Here is a 22,954-nt window from a genome sequence, read left to right on the forward strand (position 1 = left end):
ACAGTGTGGTAATTGTGACTGTTAGGTATCATTTACTTTGAATGAAGAGCTTGCAAGCATCAATGATATTGGAGGAAAACCTGCTTCAGTCAGTGCACCAAGGGAACATCCATTTCTTTTGCAAAGTGTGGGAGGACAGACCTTAACAGTGTTCACAGAAAGTTCAGTAGGTAAGTTAGAATTAAAGTTATTTGTTACAATTCCAAATACGTAATTTCAATGGACTGAATGCCATAAAGTCCAGAAGACTCAGGAGTCAGATTTTGGCTCTGTTTTGTTGTTATCTGCATACATAACACTGTTGTACTTTTTTTGTGTCTGTCTCTTTTCTTCATATGATTGAACAACTAACTTAAGTTCTCCCCATAGGGATATCATGTACATTTCAGCTGTAGGTCTGCTGAAGAGAACAGAGAGAGCATGGAGTGCAGTACATTGTGTATTTCCCTTTAGGAGTTTCACTGGAAAAAATGTTTTTGTATTCCCATGTACTTTTGAGATCAACTAATTATTTTTTTTTCTCCTTGAATTGGTCTCTGCTGTGAATATAGTTTCATATGGATGCTGATTCTTCCTCTGTCCAGTTTAACAGATCCATTTTAGCAAGAAATACATCTGTTCACCACGTTTTCTTGAAGTGTATATATATGGTTTAAGTGTATTAAAGCTTAATAAGGTCATAACACCAAACAATGCAGCAGTAAGGTTATTGTTTTTCTCACTGGTTTTCAACTGTTTGGCCTGCCTTAAGTTCAGCTCAGTAGTGTACCAGTGATTAGGATATTCAAGGTCGTGTGTGCTAAACTGCATGTTAGACTTAAGGGACATAGCAGTCTTACACTGTACAATAAGTTCAGCAGATTCCCTTGCGTGTAATTCCTGTCTGCTCTAAGGTTGGCTACTGAAATTGCATGGTTATGTTCTGGAGTTAGAGAGAGAAGGAAGGTATCTGCAGAGCAGGTCTCGTTGTCTGCAGAAGGTCTGAGATACCTTCTGAATCTGAGATATTCAGGCACTCAGGTTTTGGTTTTCCAGGAAGACAAATAGCAGTAATACCTTACGTGGGGCAAAAAACCTACAAAGAGACCAACTTCTGAAGTTTTGATGTTCATAGGCTGGCAAGTAATTGCTGTGATGGCAATGGAATGCTTTATCAAATAAATGAGGGAGAGAGAATCGCAACTCACAGAACAGAGTTAGAATACTTAGTACCACCTCCTTGTTAAAATCTATTTTAAAGATGTAATGGGGGAGCATTGAGATATTAAGGTACAAGCAGCTTGGCTGTCTCAGTGGTATTCAGAAATAGAAGCTCTTAGGCTACAACCAGGCACTATTCATTTGTCATTCCTTTCTCTGAAACTAATGTAATCATGTTACTATTTTTTCACTTAAAAATTACTGTATTTTCATGTATGACTTGCAACATTTTAAAAACACAGGGTTTTATAATTCTTAGATTACAAATGTGGAAAGAGATAGGGAGCAAGTTTTCAAGAATGTTGCAAGCATTCTAGTAGTACCTCATCCTTTTTCATTGCTCTGTGCCCCAGCCTCGGAATGCTTGACAAAAGAGAGAGATTTCAGATGTGAAGATGTGTTTAGGGTATACATGCAATGACTTTTGCATGTTTGCTGCAAATCCCGTGTCATTTTACTTGCCAAGACACCTTTTGGTACAAAATATTGCTTCGAAAGCAGTAACTTAAGCTGCAGTGAGTGCAGATATTAACTCGAATGTGGAGTATTTGTCATCATTTAGAATGAAAGTCATTAGAATGTGATAGCTAGAAGATGCCCATTTATTTCTGGTTTACCATCTGTAATACCAGTGTCTTGAAACATTTAGGTACTTAGAAGCTGTCCAATTTTTATTTAATCAATTAAAAATTTTGCATTTCTTAACAACTAGAAAATGTTATTCAAGGACCATGGATCTATTGAGTAGAAGTTATTATATTAATCGGGAGCAAAGGGTAGTTAGTGAAAGGAGAAATGTTTGGAGTGAAGCACTGAATAAGCATAGACACTGTCAAAATTGTTTTTTCTTCAGATTAGCAAGCGTAACATGCAGTCACTGAGTTTTCATGAAGCTCGCTTAAATGCAAAATGGCTAAAATGTGTTGCTGTTGTGTTAAAGCTGGTGTTGGCAGTACAATCAAAAATAAACTTTAATGTGCTTTTCTTGCATGACTTTTTTGGTTTTAAAGATGGATGTGACACAAATATTCCAAATCCCAGTCAGATTTCTTACAGACGCCATGTTCCTGCAACCACACTCTTGTGTTTAAACGCGTATTGCCAGTGTGTTTTGAGCTCCACGGCCAATTTCAACAAATTTCATAGTGAATTATGGCTAGTGTGAAAGCAGGTGTCTGAAGAGTGGAGCAAAACTATATGGATATCCCAACTGAAAGAAAGGCTGCTACCCTATTTGAAGCCAGGAAATCCACATGGAAAAAACCAGTATAATTATATCAACCGTGGAAAAAGACTCAATAAAAACTTAACATGTCCTTGCACGTCAGTCAATCCGCAGTAAGAGACAGTCATAGGAAATTGAAATTTATTCATTCTTACGTTCACAGGCTGGTATTTGTCTTCAAATTATAATTGGAATATTTTTGTGAAAAGCACTGGTGATCTCATTCCTTTTTCTTTTGCAAAGTGCACCATGTAACAGAATCAATATGCCAGCTTGAACTGTGGGCCAAAGATTAAGCTGGTATGGAGCTGCAGATGGCATTGCTAATGTTGCATCTGGAAGGATGCATTGGAAGAATTATGCAAATGAAATATGGATTAAAAAGTGCTTCACGCACCATTGCTCTCATTCAATACCCTTCTTGAGGGCTGAACTTGCCTAAAATGGAGCAAATAGCGTAAACCAGTTGGATTTCTTTTGTAAAGGGTGGGGGTTTTTTGGTTGGGGGTCTAGGGTTCTTTTTCCATTTTTTGGAGCACATTTAAAGCCCAAAGATGTATTCTGTGTGCTGTCCTCTAATGCTGGGATCTTTACGTTGTAGTGACCATCTTTTTGGTGGTCTTTCAGAAAATGATTGAGGAATGACAAAGCTGCCTCTGAAATATTTTGTTATCTTGGTGGATGCTGCAGGGAGTTTACATATTCTGGATAATTCAGCACTTCATATTGACTCTTCAGGTCGCTGAGAGCAAGTAAAAGAGATCAAATTTGACAAGTAATTTAATATTTTCTGCATGATGTAATATCTAGACTTCTGAGTGGATTTTCTGTGTGTTTTGTTTTGTCTTAACTGAGCTTGCTTCTAATACCCGTTGAAGTTGAAAGAAATCCTTTAGTTCTTACATTGTAAAGCTCTGCAACTCTGGTGGTCCCGCCGTATGAGTTAATGGGCAGCAGTAGGCTCTTCTGAGGTGCCATTTGTTACATCTGGAGTAATGAACTGCAGTTTCTTGGTCTTCTGCAGTGTGTGTACCTGAGCTAATATAAAGCTAGATACATACTATTAAAAATCTGGTCTATGCTGGCTTTCTCACATGGTGCACTTTCTGTTTAGACTAACTGGGGTTTCTCCTGTTTCTTTTCTTTTCCTATTTCTGTATTTTGAAATAGCTCTAATGAATAATACAGAGCAGCACAATACACTCTGAAAGCAGTAGTGGCAAAATATCTCCCTATTTTCTTCATGTTGTCTTCATTGCTGGGCAAATTAGTAAGACCTGTGGTGCTGTTTTGAACATCAGTTCAGCAAAGCTGGTGGAAAGTGTAGCTTCTACAATGACTGCAGAGGGATCCAATGAACAGTTGTCTCTTGCCGTCTAGGTCTTGCTGTCTAGGCTGGTTTCGGTATTATTTCTGCATTAAATATGAACTACATTCTGTTCCATAAACATCACCATATGTACATCAACAGTTGCTATGCAACAATGCTATTTGTGCTTCCAGTCATTCTATCTTATCTTTGTCATCAGCCATCATAGCTGTAATTTTTTGGGCGGGAGGAAAGGAGAGCATTTTGCATATATTTCAATGTGTTGTATTGAACAAAATGAATTTTTCTTATGCATATATAGCTAAGAACTATCTAGGGGAAAGTCATGGGTTTGATATAGGGTGTGTTTGGTTAAAATAGTTTTTTTCTCAGCTTCCTACTGGCAGACACCCTGGCATAAGGGAGTGCTATAATTTGACAGTTTCTTTCTTGGTTGAAGGAATGGAAACATGCTTTTGTTAAACATTTAACAACAAACTTTTCTGATTGTGATTATAGATTAATTCCCTTACTGCTCTAACTGCCTGTTGCTTAATTTTTCTGCCAGCAGGTAGTTTAGGATTGCTGGCTCTCAATATAAATAAAAAATGTAGCTATGTTATAGATAATGATAAAAGTTTCTTACCGAGCTCATTCTTGGAAAAATGTGCTACTAATGTGACTTGGGAAAACACAGACCTTGGCAGGCAATTGCATCCTTAGCTGTAAAGCACTGATGGGTGGAGAGGAAGATTTTACACTGTAGGCACGAATAAAGTATAAGATATATTTGTGAAGTTGGGTGAGATGACTCATTTTATTGAAATTTTGACTATATCTTCACAGCTCCCCCTTGATAAGTGGGATTGCCTTAATGCCTATTTTAGTGACTTTAAATTCCTTCATGCTTGTTCCATCTTACTGAAAGTAAAACCAGTTTACAGAGCTCCATTGACAGAATGACTCCCAGACCTTTGTTTCTGAGCAGCATTCATGCATGGATTCTTTCACTGTTTCATGCTTCACAGAAGATTGCTGCCTCTTAACATTGCGTTCTTCTCCAGTTTTCTGAGTCTTTGCTTCTTTCAGAATCTCAGTGAAATTCAATTTTTTTTTTGTATTCCTGTTCAATAATACACATAACTCTGCCTGTATACCTTGGAGCAGCTCCTTTATTCCCAAACTCCTTGAATATTCTCCCCTTGTTTGGGTTGGGTTTTTTTTCTTTTTACAGCTTCTCATATATAAAAGGACCTTTTCTGAGTTTGTACATGAATCACGCCTCCTATATGGCTTATAATATGTGATTGTATTCCAGTGAAAGTGAATAGTCAGAGGGTTATATTCTGTATTTTGTATATTTGTATTTTGAAATATCGGATATACCCAACCATTTAAAGAAATGTGAAGGGAAGAAACACGTAAATCCTGGAAAGATGTTTCTTTCTTTCATTAAAACAGTTACTCCTATAATTACATTTAATTATTTCCAGTAAAATACGTAGCACTCAGAATCTTGATGCCTTGTGATAGTACTTCTGATGTTATTAGGTGAATGTTTGACTTCTCAAATTTTTCATCAAACTCTTAGTTAGGAAATAAACGCCCTCCCTCATTGTTCTGCCGTCTTAGCTCTGCGTGCTGAGGAGTTTTGACGTATACCTGTCTACTTTAACAGTACTTTCCAATTGTCTCCATTTGTTCAGGCTGTCACTTAACCACATGTTCCAGTCTCCAAAATGCTTTGGGGTCTTACTTAATGCTTCTTTGTTCCTTTATGTACTTCATTCTTTTACGGACTGCTATTAGCAGAAGAGGAAAACCTATCAGCAGCCTCAGGATCAAAAGAATTAGAAGCAACAACAGCCTTTCAGATCCCTGGCGTTTATGCAAATTTCCAAATATTTGTGAGGATCATAAAGAAGATGAAACCCGTGATCAGAAAAGCAGAATATGTGACTCAGGCTAGTCTAATTACAGACAGAATTTTGATGGGTCGAGATTTCATATGCATTATTGGGACATACGGTTCATTTAGAAAACAACTGCGACTGCTTATATCACATCTCTCTTCTCCGTCTCTAAGAAATGAAAATTATATTTATTTACTTACTTCATATGAGTGTTGTGAGGATTAACAAATTATTGTTAAATGGGTTCGGCTGGCTAGCAGGGGTAAGCTAATTTTTTTTTTTCCGTTTTTGTTATTAAAACTATAAACTGTTAATTCCTGTACAGTTTTAAACCATTGAGGATATAATGCACAAAATATACGGGATCTTAGAATGGGCTCAGTGTGATGGGAATAGAGTTGGCTTTCTGCCTATTTTGTTGACTTTCTTTGCTTTTTTCAGTCTCACTGATGTATTTGTAAAAAAAACCAACCTCCTTCCTAACCACTCCCCCCAAAAAAACCAACAAAAAAAACCAACAAAAAAACCCCCAACCACCAACCAAGGAACCCCAACCTGTTGATATCTATTTGTGAATCTTGCATGTTGTGGAGGAGGCTGAGCAGCTGTAGACTACATTGATAAAATATATTGAGAAGACATAGTACAACTTCCTTTACCTTCTTCATGATATTAGTACTGAGAAGATTTTTGAAGCAGATACTTGTGAACTAATAATAACAAAACCAAAATGTCTAATGATGAGGAAGAAAACCCCACTTTTTTGCAAGGCTTGAATTTTGTCTGTTTTTTTTTTCTCTGCCATTGAGGGCAGATTCAAATATGAGAAGAAACTTCAAATATGAGAAGAAACTTCTTTATGGTGAGGGTGACAGAGCACTGGAACAGGCTGCCCAGGGAGGTTGTGGAGTCCCCTTCTTTGGAGATTTTCAAGACCCGCCTGGATGCAGTCCTGAGTAACATGCTCTGACATGCTCTGGGCAATCCTGCTTCGGCAGGGGAGTTGGACTAGATGATCTTTATGGTCCCTTCCAACTCTAAAAATTCAGTGAAATTCAGTGAAATTCTGTTGCTACATACAAGCAAAGACACACACTCCCCCTATAGACTTGATAACACATTTATTGTTATTTGAATCAAAGATGCCATTAACAATTTTTAAGTGTGATATCTTATGTAGTAGTTTTGGCTATGTAGCTAGTCGTTTCATTGAAAGAGAGTTACAAAGAAACATCTTTAAAGCCAGCAGCTTCTTACATCTCAGTCCAGGCTGGGGTCGGTATCTTAGTATTTTTACATGTTCTTCATTATGTCCTTGTTGCTTCTTATGTGTGTACTGAATATTTCCCTATTACAACTGAGTTGGAATATTGGCTGGGTAATAACATTATGTTGTAAATTTGCTAAATACACACACCAAAAAAAAGGTCAATGAGAAAATACATGCTTTTCTGCAAACAGGCTATCCTGCCTGTGTATCTGAAAGTTGGCAGGGTTCTTAACTTGCTTTATGAATGCTCACGGGTGGGAAGAGGCCATATAATGATGTTTTCTCAGTGAGAAAGCACATGCCTTCAGCTGCTAAGACTAACGACAGCCACCGGTAAAGAAGGAAAGATCTGTGAGATACTGCTTTTTCTATTTGTATTAGTCTTCAGGCTGTTAGCCATTTCAATGAGTGAACAGGGCCATCAGCCATGAAAGGCAGCAAGAATCAGTGGCAAGAAAAAGGTTTTGTGAAATATTTCACGTTTTCAGTTCTGTTGATACCCAGCCTGTAAATGGCAGAAATGATCAAACTAAACTCAAAAGTTATTCTCTGAGTTAGAGCAGTAATTCACTCTCACCTTAAGTAAATAGGTTCTAATGATAGCTGTGACATCTCGGAGTTGAAAGCTAAGGACAAGTCTATTTTACCATTTTAACTGTATTTCAGATAAGTGAAAGTGTTCATTTTATTCTCTACCTTTGAAGATGCATAAAAAGGAGAAATATAGGAGGAGCAGTCAAATTTCAGACTGACATTTATGTAGAGGTTTAATTTCATAGGACTTGGTGAGTGTTAGAATTCAGTTTACCAAAATACATCTGCTGGCTACCATCTCTTGAAATGCTGGACTGGAATTTCATCCAGAAAGCTGTTTCTGAATTTGACTCTGCCATTCATCCATTTTTTGGCAAGTCGTTTTGCAACACTCGTGTCTAGGTTTTTCCTTCATATGTACTTTGATTCTCTGCTCTGTAGAACAGGAGACATTTCTGATTATGCATATTTTTTGTACCTGACAATTTGGGCTATCGTAGCATTTGAGGGCCAATGCTCAGAAAGTGAAAAGATTGAAGAAATAAAACCTTGTGTGATCTGCAGAAAGGGTAGAGAAGAAGTTGATGAAGTTCAAAAGTTTACCTAATGCCAATTAAGAGCATTCTTCTGCAGGAATTAGATTTTTTTTTCAAATATACAAAAATAATATTAATTTGTCTAGAGCGACCAGTGAGATACATGGTTACTACTAATTGCTTAAGTACAGTAGTACTACTGATTTTGTATAAATGTGTAACTTCATTCCTGTAGAGCTCAATCAGAGATGTAATTGAGTTCTCTCATTTAAGGTGTGAGTTTGGGCACTAAAAGAGATATTTTTTTTTTTTGTTGCTTCCTGTGGCAAATTTTTCTTCAGAAAGTAAATTTATAAACATTAATCAAACCCAGTGATTGTGATTTTATCATAATTTATCATTCTTTGCTTTGCAACTCACTCTTTACGTGTAATTTCAAATAATCAACACAGAAACATTACGTTTCCTTTTTTGTTCATTTGTCTTTTTTTCCAGAAAGCCAACCAGAAGAAAAATCTGAAAGCAGCAGCACTGGTGAGTGTGGACACTTTCTTTGAAACACTTAAGAAATTGTTTATGACCACACCTTTTCAGTTTTACTTTTGAAGAAATTAGAAGGTTAAACAAAAAGGAGTATTTTTGTTATATTTCTAGGGTAGAATATCATAAAATTGAAAAATTACTTCATAAACTGATTGCTGTAACTAAAAGCGTAAATTATTAATTTTTTTTTATTTGAATGAAGGGGAAAATGATGAGGGAGAGCTTTAGAAATTTAATGTTCTTTTGAATGTTATTATATATATATTTTTTTTTTTATTTCTCAACTTTTTTTTTTTTGATTCATTGTCTGTATCTTTTAGTTTGAATTCTTTCCTCTTGATTGGAAAGTTTGTAGCAAATTTCCAAATTTTTTGTTATTGGATTTTAATCGCATAGACTAAGCAGTCAGAAAAATAGTGTTCTAGTATTGTAATTTCTTCAGTTTTTCTAATGACAAAAGTCTTTCTCCTGAAAGATTTATAAAGTCTTTGGAAAGACTCAAAAATGGTTAGTTCCCTAGTACTACCCACCAGTTACCCACCAGTTAGTCAGCGCAATGATGTCTTAAGTACCGTTAGAAATTCTAAGGGGGCTTCTCAATTTGCAATTGCTATACTAGTAGTGTTGGGTTTTCCTACACAGTTCAGAGCACTAAAGAGAAGTATTGCCCTTTAGTTAGTATATTTTTTTTTTTTTTTTTAATGGGCAGCGTGCTTATATCAGATAGATTCCTCAGGCTACCTGATATCCTAAAGATTTTATTTGAGGTCGGATCTAGTCTGTGCAGGCTTCCTTTACAGTCACTGAAGGAGACGATTCCAGAAAGTCGTATTCTAACACAGGTGTGTGCCAGTGCGATTCCCCAGCAGCTGGAGCAGAGGTCTCCTGAGGCTCTGTGTTCCTACCCAGCTCCCTTCTCTCCTGTTAAAGTCTTTGGGTTTAATATTGCCGAAATTCCCAGATGGGTACATGACAGCATGAGAATCCTACAGTGTCAAGTAGCGTTTAATAAAAATCTCTTTTTCTGCTTTTATTAAAGAGATGTTTCAAAAATATCATTAACATACTAGTGCAAATAAGTGCCAATGTTAGCAAGAGCCTGTGAACCTGGGAAACTAGACACAGCTAATACAAAATATATAGACAAATCTCAGTCTTGTTAGTAGAGGGATTACCTCTGATGCACACAGATTAAATAGTTCCGGGACTGGGCTGGCACTCTTAAGTGGTAATGGCAGAGATAGTAGATGGATTGGAAAGAGTCTTGTTTCCCTCCCTGCCTTTCTTCAAAAGCATTTCCTAAACATAAGACTAATGCTAGTGGGTTTTCAAAATGTCTTCTTGAAAGTAATTATTAGGAAAACTTAACATGGAGATACCTGTTTTTTCTAACATTTGACTTTTATTTGAAGTGCATTTCAGCAACAAATGTTGTCAAAAGTGTATACTTTGTGTCTAGCTGGGAGTAGGGTTTGGGTTTTGTTTTATGTAGGAGGGAATTCTTTGTAATATTGAGATGCTTTTTATTACACTGGCTTAAGCATGTCAAAAGACTAGTGTTAGAAATGTTATAGTCTGTAGACTTGTACTAAATTCAAGGTGTCTTTTATAGCTTGCAATTTTTCTCAGTTACTTGTTAAAACCTGTTCACTCTGATTATATGTTAATTGTGGTGCAGCTTTAAGGTTATGAAGGGCTACTTTCTAGAGATCAGTATTTTATACCACTTAAAAACTGAGACCCGCTGCTGTGGGTTGTCGCATGTAAAGCAGATCTTGAGAGTTTAACTGCTAAAATGAATCAGAATTTTGATACTTCCATTGCATTTCTCTGATATTCTTTAGTTGTAGGGGTGCACCTTGTGTTTTGCTTGGCTTTTGGGTTTTTTATTCTGTTTCAGTTAGTGTTTGAATGATTGAATTGTCTGCTCTTCACTCTTGGTGACTCCTCCTTGTTCTGAAAATATTGTGTAAGATCATCACGTGTTTAGTTGTTTGGATTTTTGCTTTGGTCAGAAGAATGAGTTACTGTGTGCTGTAAGCTGCTTAAATACGCTGACAAAGATGAGCACTAAACCCATTTGATGGCATCAAGTTGGTTATGGATTCATTTTCTGAGTCATGGTAGTTGGCTACACTGGGGCATTTAAGGGAGGACTCTCAGCCATCAGTTGCGTTTATTTGCTTATTCTCAAAATCATCGTGGAACTCAGATGGAGTTTTCTGAACTACCTCTCAAGTAATTCAGGTTATTGAGTGCTCCATTTTGCTGTTGATCTACTTTATCTTGGCCTTCAGTAAGTACTTTTGAGGCAAATACGATGTCTTTTATGCATTTATGTGGCATTTTAGCCTGACAAGACTGTAATGACTGCTTTTAGATATTACTGTAATAAAAATATGTAAGGTTTATTTGTAGTTAGAAAGTCAATAAAGGAAATGAATGAGACAACATTCAGAAGGCCTTTGACTTAAGTCCTTAAAAAGCTCCCCCAAATTTTTACAATGGGAGGGTACTTTCACTCTTCAGTTTCTTATGTCCTAAGCTGTTAGGATTATATATGACATTTTTAATCACGTTTGTTGTTGGGACAGTTGTAAACCACTTCCCGAAAGGCAGATGTTACCAGTGTTGGCACTCTGCTGGTTACCATTTGGAGGGAAACAAGTGGTACTGGGTCAGACCAAAGATCATCTAACTGGTATCCTGTCCTCAGTGGTGGCCAGTTGCAGGTGCCTTGAGAAGAGTCAAAGAACAACACAGAATTACAGTGGTACCCCTCCAAAATACTTCTTCCCGCCTTTAATGATTCCCAGCTCAGAGAGATCCAGACCCAGGTGTGATGGTGTTGTATTTAAGAGGCCCTCGTGGATTTTCTTTCTATAAAGTATCCCTGGTGGTTTTTGAGCCCATGTAAACCTTTAGCATTTATAACATCTTGAATGATGCTATGGTTGCAGTCAAAATATTCAGGAATTAAGGCATACTTGGAACAAGTTTACTTAAGCTAAATTTGAGCTGCTTTTGCATATGCATTTTGATAATTTTAGATCACTTTTTCCATACAAAAATCCTATTTGATTAGTGCATGCGATAAACAGTGCTCAGGGATTCAACCAATATTGTTCGGTGCTTGAAGGCTGGTTTCTGTTAAATGTGAAAATAGTGTAGCAAACTATGCACTCAGCTAAAGGAGAAGAGAAATGAGAATTGGCTCTTCTTGTTCCTATATGATGCTGAGCAAGTGCTTTAAACCCAAGTACCTGTGTGTAGCTCCTGTTTACTTATGGCTTTGTTTGCATCTACCAGTAAGTGCTGTGATAGTTACAGAAGCTGTGAAAAGCAAACGTTTCTACCAGTTAAAGTGTGACCTGTCCCCTCTCCCCCAAATAAAAATACCCAGAAGCTGCTGCCATGAGCCTGTGTAGTCTGTTGAGAATGATAAGGTAAAGAAATGCATTCTCATGTAAGAGTAAATGTAATTAGGTACTGTCCTTGTGGAAGTGCATTAAATGAAAGTTGCATGGACAGCAATTGATTATAATGTTGCCTAAGCTTTGAGAATGTAGTTTTGAGAGCAGAATATTGCTTTGAGGGTGGGGTGAGGAGTATCAGCTCCGTACACAAACTACAGCTGCATCTTTTTCTTCAAGGATGTGTACATCAGGGAGTGTTAATGCACAATCTACTACTTGAAATTCCTGAACCTACTTCAAGTCAATTGAACTCCTGTTGTATCCAAATCCCATCTCTTCAAGTCTTAAAGTTTATAGCAAATAGCAGCCTTCAGTACTTAGCATGCTTTAGGACAAAGTGTTAGTCATCTCTTTTCCTTCAACCTGCCAGTGAGTAATACAAATGCCTTCTAGTGAAGGGAGAGGCACCGTTGGGACCATTTCTGGTTTGACTTCAGGTAAAAGGAATAAATTTTCTGAGCCGCTGCAGACAATATAGTGTGAAGCTACTATTAAAATTTTGACAATTGTGAATGTACATGTTTGCAGACAACACACTTGCTTCATTCTTTGATGTTGCAATATAAAAAAATCAGGTGTTGATTATACATATGTTGGAATATTTGAAATTCAGTGTAAACACTGAACTGCATGCAGTAAAATCAGCAGTTTTTTGTTAAAGGCACAGGGTTCTTACATGGTGATACAGAACTGTATAAAGCTGCTGAATTCACATTTGATTTGATCCACTTTAAAGGGATTAACATATATTAATTATACTTCAAAAGTGAAATTCTCACTGAAAAACTATCATCAGGAGGAATAAAACAGTAATTCTTAATTTAAATACTAGCTCGAAGCTCAGTGCTGAAGGTAACTGGGTTATGGAATCTGCCATTTTCAAGCCACAGAAACAGTTTTTGTCTTGAAAATGGAACTTGGCAGATAAATGCAAGAAAACTTAAAATACAAGCTTCCCAGTAGTTTTCCAGGAGCCATAATCAGTAATGAGACTCCATTTATAGCTGTTAAAATACACAAAGAGACAACAATTCCTGCTTTAAGGTATATGCAGTCTAAGTCTGTCATCCTGGTTATAATAAATATTGTGGAGAATCAGGGAAGGTGCTTTGGGAGAACGGCAAAAAGGACATGGATTTATTGTAGGTGAACATTAACTGGAGTTAATTTTTTCAAGACTTTGCATAATTGGCCGTAGTGTCCTTGGGGTCTGGCTATTTATTATAGTATACTGTGTGAATACTCTAGTATATGTTTGCCTGAGGAGCACTGATGTATTTATTGTCATGCAGTCTCTATCCTGAGGACAAACTCGATATAAAACAGCGGGAGTTTATCCCATGAGCTTGTTCTGTCCTTCTGCAGTGTCCGCATCCAGCTTGTTGAAGCACTGCGTGAAGCGGAAGCGTGCTTTGGGCTCGTAGCAGAGTTCTTGGTCTTCCCTCCTGACTCTCAAGAAATCTCAGGAATTTCAGCCGTGCCGGGCATCACAGATCGTGACTCCGCAAACAGTGTTTGTCTTCTGTGAGGGATTTTGCTGATTATTGCAGTTCACCCACCCACCAGCACGATCACCTTTGATGGGTTCAGACCTTTGCAGTATCGCAAATTAGAGCCTTGAATGGTGGATCAAAGGGGCAGAGGGAGATCAAATGCTTGCTGTCTTGGCCACTGCAAGACTGGTGTGTAGCAGATGTAAAGCTAGCAGGAGGCATTTTCTAAGTAAATAAAAAGAGGTGGTTGTGTACTCAGAATGTAATTGAAGTGTTGAATTCCTTGCCGGAAGATGTGGGTGTGAAGATGGTATTTGTTAAAGGCTTACTTGACCTTGGAGGAGACCAAAGAGGGGTATATGAAAGAAAATCCACCAAAGGGTACAAAGATTGAGAGGACATCCAATTTAAGAGACCCCACGCCACAAAAAAATGGTGGACACTGGGATGCATACCCAGTAGGAGAATCATACATGTCTGCTCTGTCCTTGCCTTCTTCATGGATATCCACTTTTGGCCACTTTGCTGGAGTCATGATGCTGAGCAAAGCAGACCTTTAGCCTGATCCAGCACTGTTCCTCTTAGGCTCCGGTATTTCCCGCTGCCTCCCCCCACCTTATTTTTTTTTCCCCAGTTCTGTACTGTCGTTACACAGCTTGCATCAGTGGTAGTTGAAGTTTCTTCTTTTTAACCATGGAAGTAACTTTTGAGGGGGAAAGCAATGAAGGCAAAGGCAAGAGCAACTCTAGTTCTAAGGTTTTGTTACCTCTGCCTTCGCAGACTGCAGCTGCGAGAGCACTGGTAGCTGCAGCACAGTAGGATCTGAGCTTTCTGTGTGCTTGAGTCTGGAAACAGTCTAGCAGAGCTCATTTGGTTCTCTTCCTGAGCTATAAGGCTTTTCCAGCCCCAGCATCTTTGCCAGGAGCTCTGGTGAGACCGGAGCAGGAACAGCGTGTAGCTGTGCTACAGCATATTGTCTTACTCATGCAGGTTGATTTAGGGATTTCTGCACTGTGCTCTGTGGGCAAACCCTAAAATCATCATCTGGGCATGGCAGAATAGTCTTATAGGGGTGGACTTTTATCACAATATGAGAAAGCATAAAATAGCCTACATGTTAGATTTCTGCCCTGTTGAGAAAGAACATGATTTGCTGTTCATTTTAGAAAATGTGTTGGAAATATCACAAGACCTGGCAATGCTGCAGGCCTTAGATAAAGTTAGTATTGATAAGACTCCTAACTCGAGAGTACCTTTTTCTCTATTTAGCTGATTCTTATCAGCCTGGCCTGCAGGACCTTTAATTTGTCTCCTCTGAGATTACCAATTTCAGCATTGAGAAAATGTACTGCTGTATCCCTAATACTTGCCAAAGGCTTTATTTAAGTAGTAGAGAGGCAATAAATGACTGGGTTTGGTGTTACAGTTGCTTGTTCTGTTTATGTTTTTTGATGCTTAGCCTGTTCATTGCTAGTTTGTTTGCTTAATTTTTTCTTCCTAATTGAGAGTCTGTACCCACCTCTGACCTGTTCTTTTTTTTTCTTCATCTGTTCACTGTGGTACAAAATCAAGAACCTCCTTTGAGATAACACGCAGCTTTCTGTGGAGCTGCAGCAGTAGATTTGTAGCTCAAATTTGTTTTCTGCTAACAAATTTTAGAAAAAGTGAATTCCTCTGACTTCTGCTGCAAATAAGAAAATTGCCTTTCTGAAACCTAACATATGAAAAGTCAAAAGAGAATTGTTTTCTTTTTTAAATTTAGATTTCTTTTGTGTATTTAGTAATTTCAGGATAATTAGATATTACTTGTGTTGTACAGCCTTAATGTTGCCCTGTGTGGACATCTACCTTCTCTATAAACCCAACGTCATCAGGTGACTGTCACTGACACGGAGACTCTCAACCCTTCTCTTCATCTCCTGGTGCTCAGGAGATGCTGCTCCCTCCCCATCCTTGCTGCTGGGGAGGTGTAATACTGGAAGCTTCCTGAGCATGAGGCCCATGGCTCTAGCAAGCCCCTTGGATCCTCATCTTCCTGGGATGTTTTCCCTAGCAAGCAGCCTTGGGTTTTTAAATCTGAATTCTCATCTCCTTGGTGTCCTCCTGCAGCTGGTGAAGTGCCACCCCCTTGCACAGGATGCCTTCAGGAGATGGGAGCAAGAAAACCTGCTGCCTCCTTTTGGCCAGGCATTCCATTCCTGGAACAAAGCTGCTGTTGAAAGCTTGGGGTGGGGTGGTGTCAAAGACAAAAAAAAGTATGTCCTGGAAAAATGTAGAGATTTAGTTTTTCAAGTAACTGAAATAATGCTTGGGGTGGAAGTAGAGGAATACCCCTTTAATGTCCAGAAAGACGGTGGGTTTCATGAACTCTCTATAAACCAAGGTTATGTTCCCCAAAGTCTCACCACCAGTAAACAAGGCAATACAGTAGTCATTTTTAGCATTATCAGGAGAAGGTTACAGACCCTCAGAATGTCTAGATTTGTAACTATCTAACCATCTAACTACTTGGTTTTGAAACCTTAACATGTTGAACTTGCATGTCATCGTGTTCTAATAGTGTTTTAAATGAGTAGCAGCTGTTTACCGCTATAATTATTGTACCAGCTTTGTGTACGGTTTTGTTTCTGAAGTGGCAGAGTAGTATTCTTTTCTGAAGCTTAAAATGAACAAACATGGTGTTAAATGATAATGGCAATGATGTTAAACTGTTACCAGCACAGATAGAAACAGCTTTTTGGGAGACTGCTGCTTTAGCTGTGTGTGGTACTCCTACTACACACATTTTTAGGAAGAGAAATCAACCGTCTAGTTCTACAAGATATTATGCAATTTCTTTCAGAAAGAAAGGCAAATGTGCTGTCTTTTTCCAAGTGCTTGCTCATCTGCGTTCCTCAGGTGCCATCGTACATCTGCCTTTTACCTTCCCCAATCCTTGCCGCGCTTCTTTACTGGGATTTTATTGGGAATGATGATGATTTATAGAAGCAGTATTTTGAGACAATGTTCTCTGTGATATGCCAGCACATAGGACTTACAGAATGTCTACTTTCAAAAGTAATTAAAAACCACAGTGTTAATTTTCTGATCTTAAATTTTCTCGTGCCTTGTAAATTGCTTTTGTTTCAGCCTAGTAAATTATGCAAGCCTGTCTCTTCATATGAAAATATCTTCAGGTTTTTAACTAGTAGTCCCTTTCCTGTCAATCTTAAGATTTTCTGCCCTGTTTTGCAGGACAGGAGGCAAAACTAGGGTTAGGCAACAGTTATTTAGCAAAGATGGAATAATTCTAGCCTAAGAAAATAATACTTTGTCATAGACCTAAGTTAACTCACCCCCTTCATGCCCAACCCTGATTCATCTGTCAATACAATTAGGGCAACATGACCCTTCTACCCAAATAAATGCATGGATGAGACACGACCATTATTAAATTGGAAAATTTGTTGCCTGCCCTTATTCTGCTTGTATACTAATGGGGAGAGGAGGAGGAAGATAATTTTCATAAGCTGTTCTCATCTTCTTGAATAGAAACCTTGTAATGCTTTTAAGTAAGAGGTGAAAACAACAATGCCAGTGATTGCTGCAAATGGTAATGTAGGTTTTTTTCCCCTTTAGAATGTAGAGAAATATTAGCTACTGTAGAAAAGAAGTGACCAGTTGTCGCTTACAAAGTTGTAATAGGTACAAATGCAAAAAGACAATTAAAAATAAGACATGAGTGTTAGAAAATGTCAATAGTGCAATTATGATGCTGTGAAACACCAGTCAGGGGGTGAGCAGGTATTGAAGGTGCGGAGTTGGAGCTGTAATTTGTGACCTTGTTGTGCAGCCTGTGTATTTCACAGCATCAAGGCTACCTCCAGAAACCACGTCTGGCTCTGGGAGGTCATTGAGCAGGAGGTAGCTGGAGACCGAGGAAATACTTCAAGGGAGCATCATATATGTTTTTCTGGTTTTATATTCTTTCCTAGGCATCCCTAACAAAGCCCTACAACCCACCTGGTGAAAGGGAGGGGTATGGTGAAAGAAAAATGAAAAGTACTTGCATGATGGTGGGGGGAACAAGATAAGGGGAAGGACGTGAGGGTCAAAGGATCAAAAATGGGGATTCTGCCCAGAGATGTGAAGGATCAGGACATGGAGACAGTTCACAGTCACCAGGGGACCCTGGGCTACACAGACCTTAGTCTGACGTAGTGCAGCCACTCTTAGGTTTTGTCCTTATGTAGAAATAAACCAGATAGTTGATACCTATGTAAGCGTACTGCCAAGTGTGATAAAAGAGCCCTTGGCTTCTCCTCCACTGATGGAAAAGATGGATGTCCAAGTGTGGGTATTTTGATAAATCTGGCAGCTATACATATTTTTCCATGTGCGTTCATTCAAGGAATTCATAGGGGCAAGGATATTCTTTTCGTAGTGTATGAGGATCAGTCCTGCCTTCAACTCCCTCTGTCTTTTCTGCTTGTTGGCCCTTTTTCTTGCCCAAGAAAATGGGCAGGGAGGTAAGCAGAGCTCACGGAGCCCGGGAGCAGGTTACATGACTCCTTGGGGAAGGGGGAGGAAGTTCCTCTTTAGTCCTACCCGAGCAATTGAAGGTCATCACAGAAATTATGGAAATTGTCATCGATTCCTGGTTCTTGTAGGACTATTCTGATATGGTCATTGTGATCCAAGTCATAATGGGGGAAAGATGAATAGAATTACTTTGCATGCACATCATATTCGAAGTAATGTTAGTATTTCTGACTTAAGCACTTGATTTTGCAGCTTGCTCATTTTCCTAGTAGTATTAAATATGAAATTTCCAATCTTAAAGAAAAGACAGAAAATGTAACTGATGTTTAACTAGCTACCTTTTCTGGCACACCAGAAAAAAAAAAAAGTGTAGTGGAACACAAGTATCCACCTGACTGACCGAACATACACAAAATATATTTATGTTATTTTTAGTATATTTATGGAGTAAAAAGGAAACATTAGTCACAGTATGGAAGTTTTATGTGGTCATTTTGTTCATATACCAAATCAAGACACCCCCACCCCACTCCCTGCCCTAGTTGGAAAAATTATTCAAGTTTATAACTAGTTTGAGGTGTCTGATTGCAGCTGATAACGGTGTGTTTCAATGTAATTGTGGATTTGTTCGTGAAGAGAGAAGAGAATGTATTTTTTGTTCCCATCTTCCTTCTCTTTCTGCTGTGTGAATCAAACAGCTGAGCGAGGTGCCTTTGATGAGAGATGGCATGTAAGAATTTCAAACCCTGATACTTGTAGAAATGCATGAGTGCTCACAAAAATGGGAAGAAAAGACAAAATTGAAGTTAGTTTTACAGCAGATGACTTTACATGTATGCCATAGATGTCAGTATTATTTACACAGAATTAAAAAAGATATGCAGTGAAAAGCACATAACATAATGAATCATTGAGTTTTAAATTTAAAAAAAAACCAACAAACAACACCACAGGAATTTATTTTTACTAGTGATTAGAGATGAATATTTTTCACTTTTAAAAAAAAGGACTTTCAAGTGCTCTTTCTTTTTCATAGGTTAAGAGGGAAGTAGGTACTCTGAACCAAAGGCCTGGCAAATAGAAGCTTTCCAGTAAATCTTTTAAGAACAGCTATAGAATATTCTTAGAAGATATTTCAGATGGTTTGAATTTTACCTATGATTACCAGCTTGTGAATAGCTTATATTCCAAAAGTATTTTCTACAATAAATGCAGAGCCATCAAGTTCTCTACTGCTTTTTCATGAGTGAAGTCATGCTATGATGAAAAACTGGTACTGCTTTCTGAAGTGCTAAGGATTCCTTGATGTTTGGCGTCCTAAGAGCCCAACTGAAAGGCAAGCAACCACAATATATTAATTATATATAACCACTATATATTAATTGTTTGAAATCAAAATTGATTTTTGCTATTTTTCCTTTTTTTTCTTTTCAACTGCAACGACACTTTAAATACCAATCAAAGTTTCATTACAAGTGAAGGTTACAACCAAAAGCGTTTAAGTGAAAATGGGTGATTTGACATCCTAGGAGCAACAGCCTCCTCCAGAGTTTGTGCTTATGCAGGCTGTGTATTTGACAGCATTGAGAGCATGCTTCTTTAAAACTTGCAGATTAGTTATGGAGCTTTTCTAGCTTCTTTTTCTTGTCAGTTTTTCTTGCTCATGTAGAGAATTGTGTACACAAAGGGCTTTTCATGTCATTGTTCTGTGTGATGGTGTTTTTAGTTCTTGTCCTAGAAGATCAGCAGGATTTTGGCTTTCTTTTGGGGGAACTTTCAAACTTACTTTTCACAGAAGTCCTAGAAATTCTTGTATGTACAAGATTAGTGGTTAATGAGGATTTTTTTGAAGATATTTAACTGGGGGAGGGAGGGAAAGGAGGGAGGATAACACACAGTGATGGAGTTCTAGCTGGGATTGCCTAGGAGTGTAAAAGAAGCTAAAAAGAATTGTATTTTACTATATATCTTTTGTTTGTAGATAGTTAATGTATTTGGACAAACTCAGAGTTTGGGATACGTGAATGGTTCTTCAGCTTGTATGCCTGAAAAGTACATCCCAGTACTACTAAGGATGGATCTGTTCCCTCTAAAATCTGAAAGAAAACTACTCTCAGCCTGTCTTGGGTTAGCTGTTTTCCTCAGTTGTCACTTTTAATATGAATTGTACTGCATTTTGTTGACATTCTTAGTACTTTTTTTTTTCTGTACAACATTGATGTTTTAGGAAAGTTGAGAAACTACTTGTTTGTTTTTTCTTTCTTTAATAGCATTTTGCTTGAATTTTGGGTTCATTTGAGCTGTGAATGATGGCTGGGTTCAGTGATGGACAAAGCTTAAACTTAGAGTTAGTGCAGCTTCTTCTTACCTTTTGTGATGATTTTTCACTCTGCTTTTCCAGAGTGACTGGTTAGTAATGCTTGTGGTTAAATTAGTTACAGTTGTTCCATAGAAGCTATTAAAACTTTGTTTAAAATATAAATGAAAAGATTTGAAAAATAGCGGAGATGAGGAGAAAGAAGGTATTTGTTGTATTACTTAGCGTGATGCATTTTAAATGCCAGCAGGTGGTCTATTCAAAACTAATAGTACTAGTTGCTTTTAGTAAGCCATTGTGCAAAGCAAGGGCTCTGTTAATTGCCTGTCCTTATGAGCACAAATGATTAGTAGGAAATAGTGACTTTAGCATGGTAGGATGTCATTACTGTAAACCTGTTACACAAAACTTTGTCAAACATTTTTATTAGCCATTTGATATGTATATATAATTAGAAAATTTAACGTTCTGTGCAGATTCAACTCATTTCCCATAATAGAACTTAACCCCCTCAACGTTATTTTGTTGGTTTACATGTTTTCGGCAATTGTTATTAACGTAGTAACACAGCTGTAAATTTGGTTTTAAGCAAGTTGAGAAATCATTTAACTTTAAAATCAAGTTGATTAATTTCAAATCCTCTTGCAATCTTGTTTTTTTGCAAATTCAGTACAATAGATTAGCATAAACACTAATGAACATTCAAAATCATTTATTCCGGTTAAAATCCATTCTGAATTTGTTATAAGCAAAACATATTTTAAGCCTGCTTATTATATGAAAATACTCTCACTGCTGCTCAGCAGGGCAGTTAGGTGTGTGCATGTTAGTCATACAAGTACACAAAAATTCAGCTAGACTCTCTGGTTGAAAGACAGCATCAAGAAAACATATATTACAAATAGCACGAAGCATTCTATCTGTGTTTACAATGTTTAGCAGATCATTTTTATTAAATTCAGGCATAAAATTTTCATTCGGCTTAAGTCAGTCAGAGACGGATGTCATTATGAGATTTACATACCATTAGCTCACATCAATTGATTAGCAGCCGAGCTCTGTGGTAGAAGGCTAGTTCGATACAGTATTTGTGATGTCAGGAGGCTGCAGGTCAAGGAGCTTTTCTGGCTGCATGCTCGGTTCCTTTGCCTCTGTGATTACTTGATAAAATGAAGTGCATCACTGTGAACAATTGACCCTTTCGAGCAATCCAGACTGGTCAGCAGTCTAAATCCACATTTTAAAGCCATCATTATAGCCTCAAACTTAAGAGTTTCCAGGGTGCAGACAAAGGTGTTGTCCTCCTTCAGTACCAGTCGTGTACCGTTTTCAGACTTTATGAAGTACTTGAATTGAATAATATTTGAAGATACCGAAAACTCCTCTGGAAATCCATCCAGCCTGCTTTTGGACACCAGTACAATTCTGGATTTTATTTTTGCAATGAAATCAGGAGCATTACAAAAGATTCTAAGTCCTTGTGAACGGTCGTGGCTGTCAGTTATTTCCAGGAAAGTAGTCTCTCGGCATGCTAGCTGTTCCTTCTCCCACCTTGATTTCACTGCATCCGAGAGTACCTTAAGCTGGAAAAAATCTGCTTCTTGTGCCAAGAGTTGATTTTCTCGAAACCCTTCTGGTAGAAGAAGTTCTCCATTTCGTAGGAAGTTGAGAATGTGTCTGAAAAGGAGTCCATCTCTGTCGATGAAGTAATGACCGTCTGCATCGAATGGGCACATTATTTTTCCGTTTATGATCCCTTCAAGAAAAGAGTCTGGATACTTGGTTAGTGTCTGTTTCTGTGTGATATATAGATAGCCACCAACGTTCAGAGTAATCAGAGACGTTTTATAGTCCTTGTCTTGCTCAGAGCCTTCGGAGTTGCTGTGTTTTTCTTCGCATTCCTTTTCTCTTCTGTTTATTTTTCTCTCCATTATTGAAGCTAGGACAAAAAGCCAGCTATCTTGCTTAGTTCTTGTCAGCTTGCAAAGAGATTTTTTTGTTTAAAAAAGCACCTTTATTCAGCTCCGGCACGATGTTGGAATGGAAATGCTGCTAGCATTGCTCCGACTGTCAGCTCGGGTTTGCAGTAGGTGGCGTATCAGCTGTGTATGCAGGGAGATATCAGGAATATGACTGTGAAGGAGAATTTGCATTTAACTGTATAAGGGAAGAAGGGTATAACAACTGTTTGTCTCTGTCTTGCCTTTAAGTCTAAGAAGTTTACATTGTTTTGGGGGTTATTCACATCACATACTACTATTACAAACGGCACCTTATTTTTAATACTTTTAAGATGTATTTGTAGTATCAGATGGCAAAATCGTGTTTAGTGCTTACGCTGTTAAACAGATAGCTTCCTCTATGTTTCAAGGATTTTAATTTTCACAAAGCATCTTTTCACATTTGTTTGGTATGGATTACAGTACCTGATGCATACAGCAGGACAGCACTGAAAGGAAAGGTGTCCCTGTCTGTACGAGGTGGGTGTCATTTCTGGAGTGCACGCACATACATAGTCCTCATTTATCGGACACGTGCGCAGTGGTTAAGACGTTTTCACAGAAGATACTCTGGAAGTAATGCTGAGGACTTGGTGGTCTGACTGTTTTAAGTGTGT

At 37.9% G+C, this 22,954-nt stretch overlaps 2 protein-coding genes across 3 annotated transcripts in view; one reads left to right on the forward strand and one right to left on the reverse strand.

The window, feature by feature from the left end:
• GTF2F2 (general transcription factor IIF subunit 2) overlaps nt 1–22,954 on the forward strand; it is a 92,794-nt gene that overhangs the window by 9,892 nt on the left and 59,948 nt on the right. The window contains exons 4-5 of one of the 2 annotated variants that reach the window (XM_074148368.1): nt 26–170; nt 8,483–8,521. In XM_074148368.1, coding sequence (XP_074004469.1) covers nt 26–170; nt 8,483–8,521 — 184 coding nt within the window. The remainder of the gene's footprint in view (nt 1–25; nt 171–8,482; nt 8,522–22,954) is intronic. The other variant, XM_074148375.1, reaches the window with a different exon arrangement.
• On the reverse strand, nt 21,495–22,268 carry KCTD4 (potassium channel tetramerization domain containing 4). The gene has a single exon (XM_074157938.1). The coding sequence runs from the start codon at nt 22,266–22,268 to the stop codon at nt 21,495–21,497; it is 774 nt and encodes a 257-aa protein (XP_074014039.1).

Source organism: Numenius arquata, chromosome 1 (assembly GCF_964106895.1).
Source record: "Numenius arquata chromosome 1, bNumArq3.hap1.1, whole genome shotgun sequence".
Lineage (NCBI taxonomy): Eukaryota > Metazoa > Chordata > Aves > Charadriiformes > Scolopacidae > Numenius > Numenius arquata.

Coding starts and splice junctions, on each gene's coding strand:
- KCTD4 (XM_074157938.1), bottom strand. CDS start 22,268: ATGGAGAGAAAAATAAACAGAAGAGAAAAGGAATGCGAAGAAAAACAC.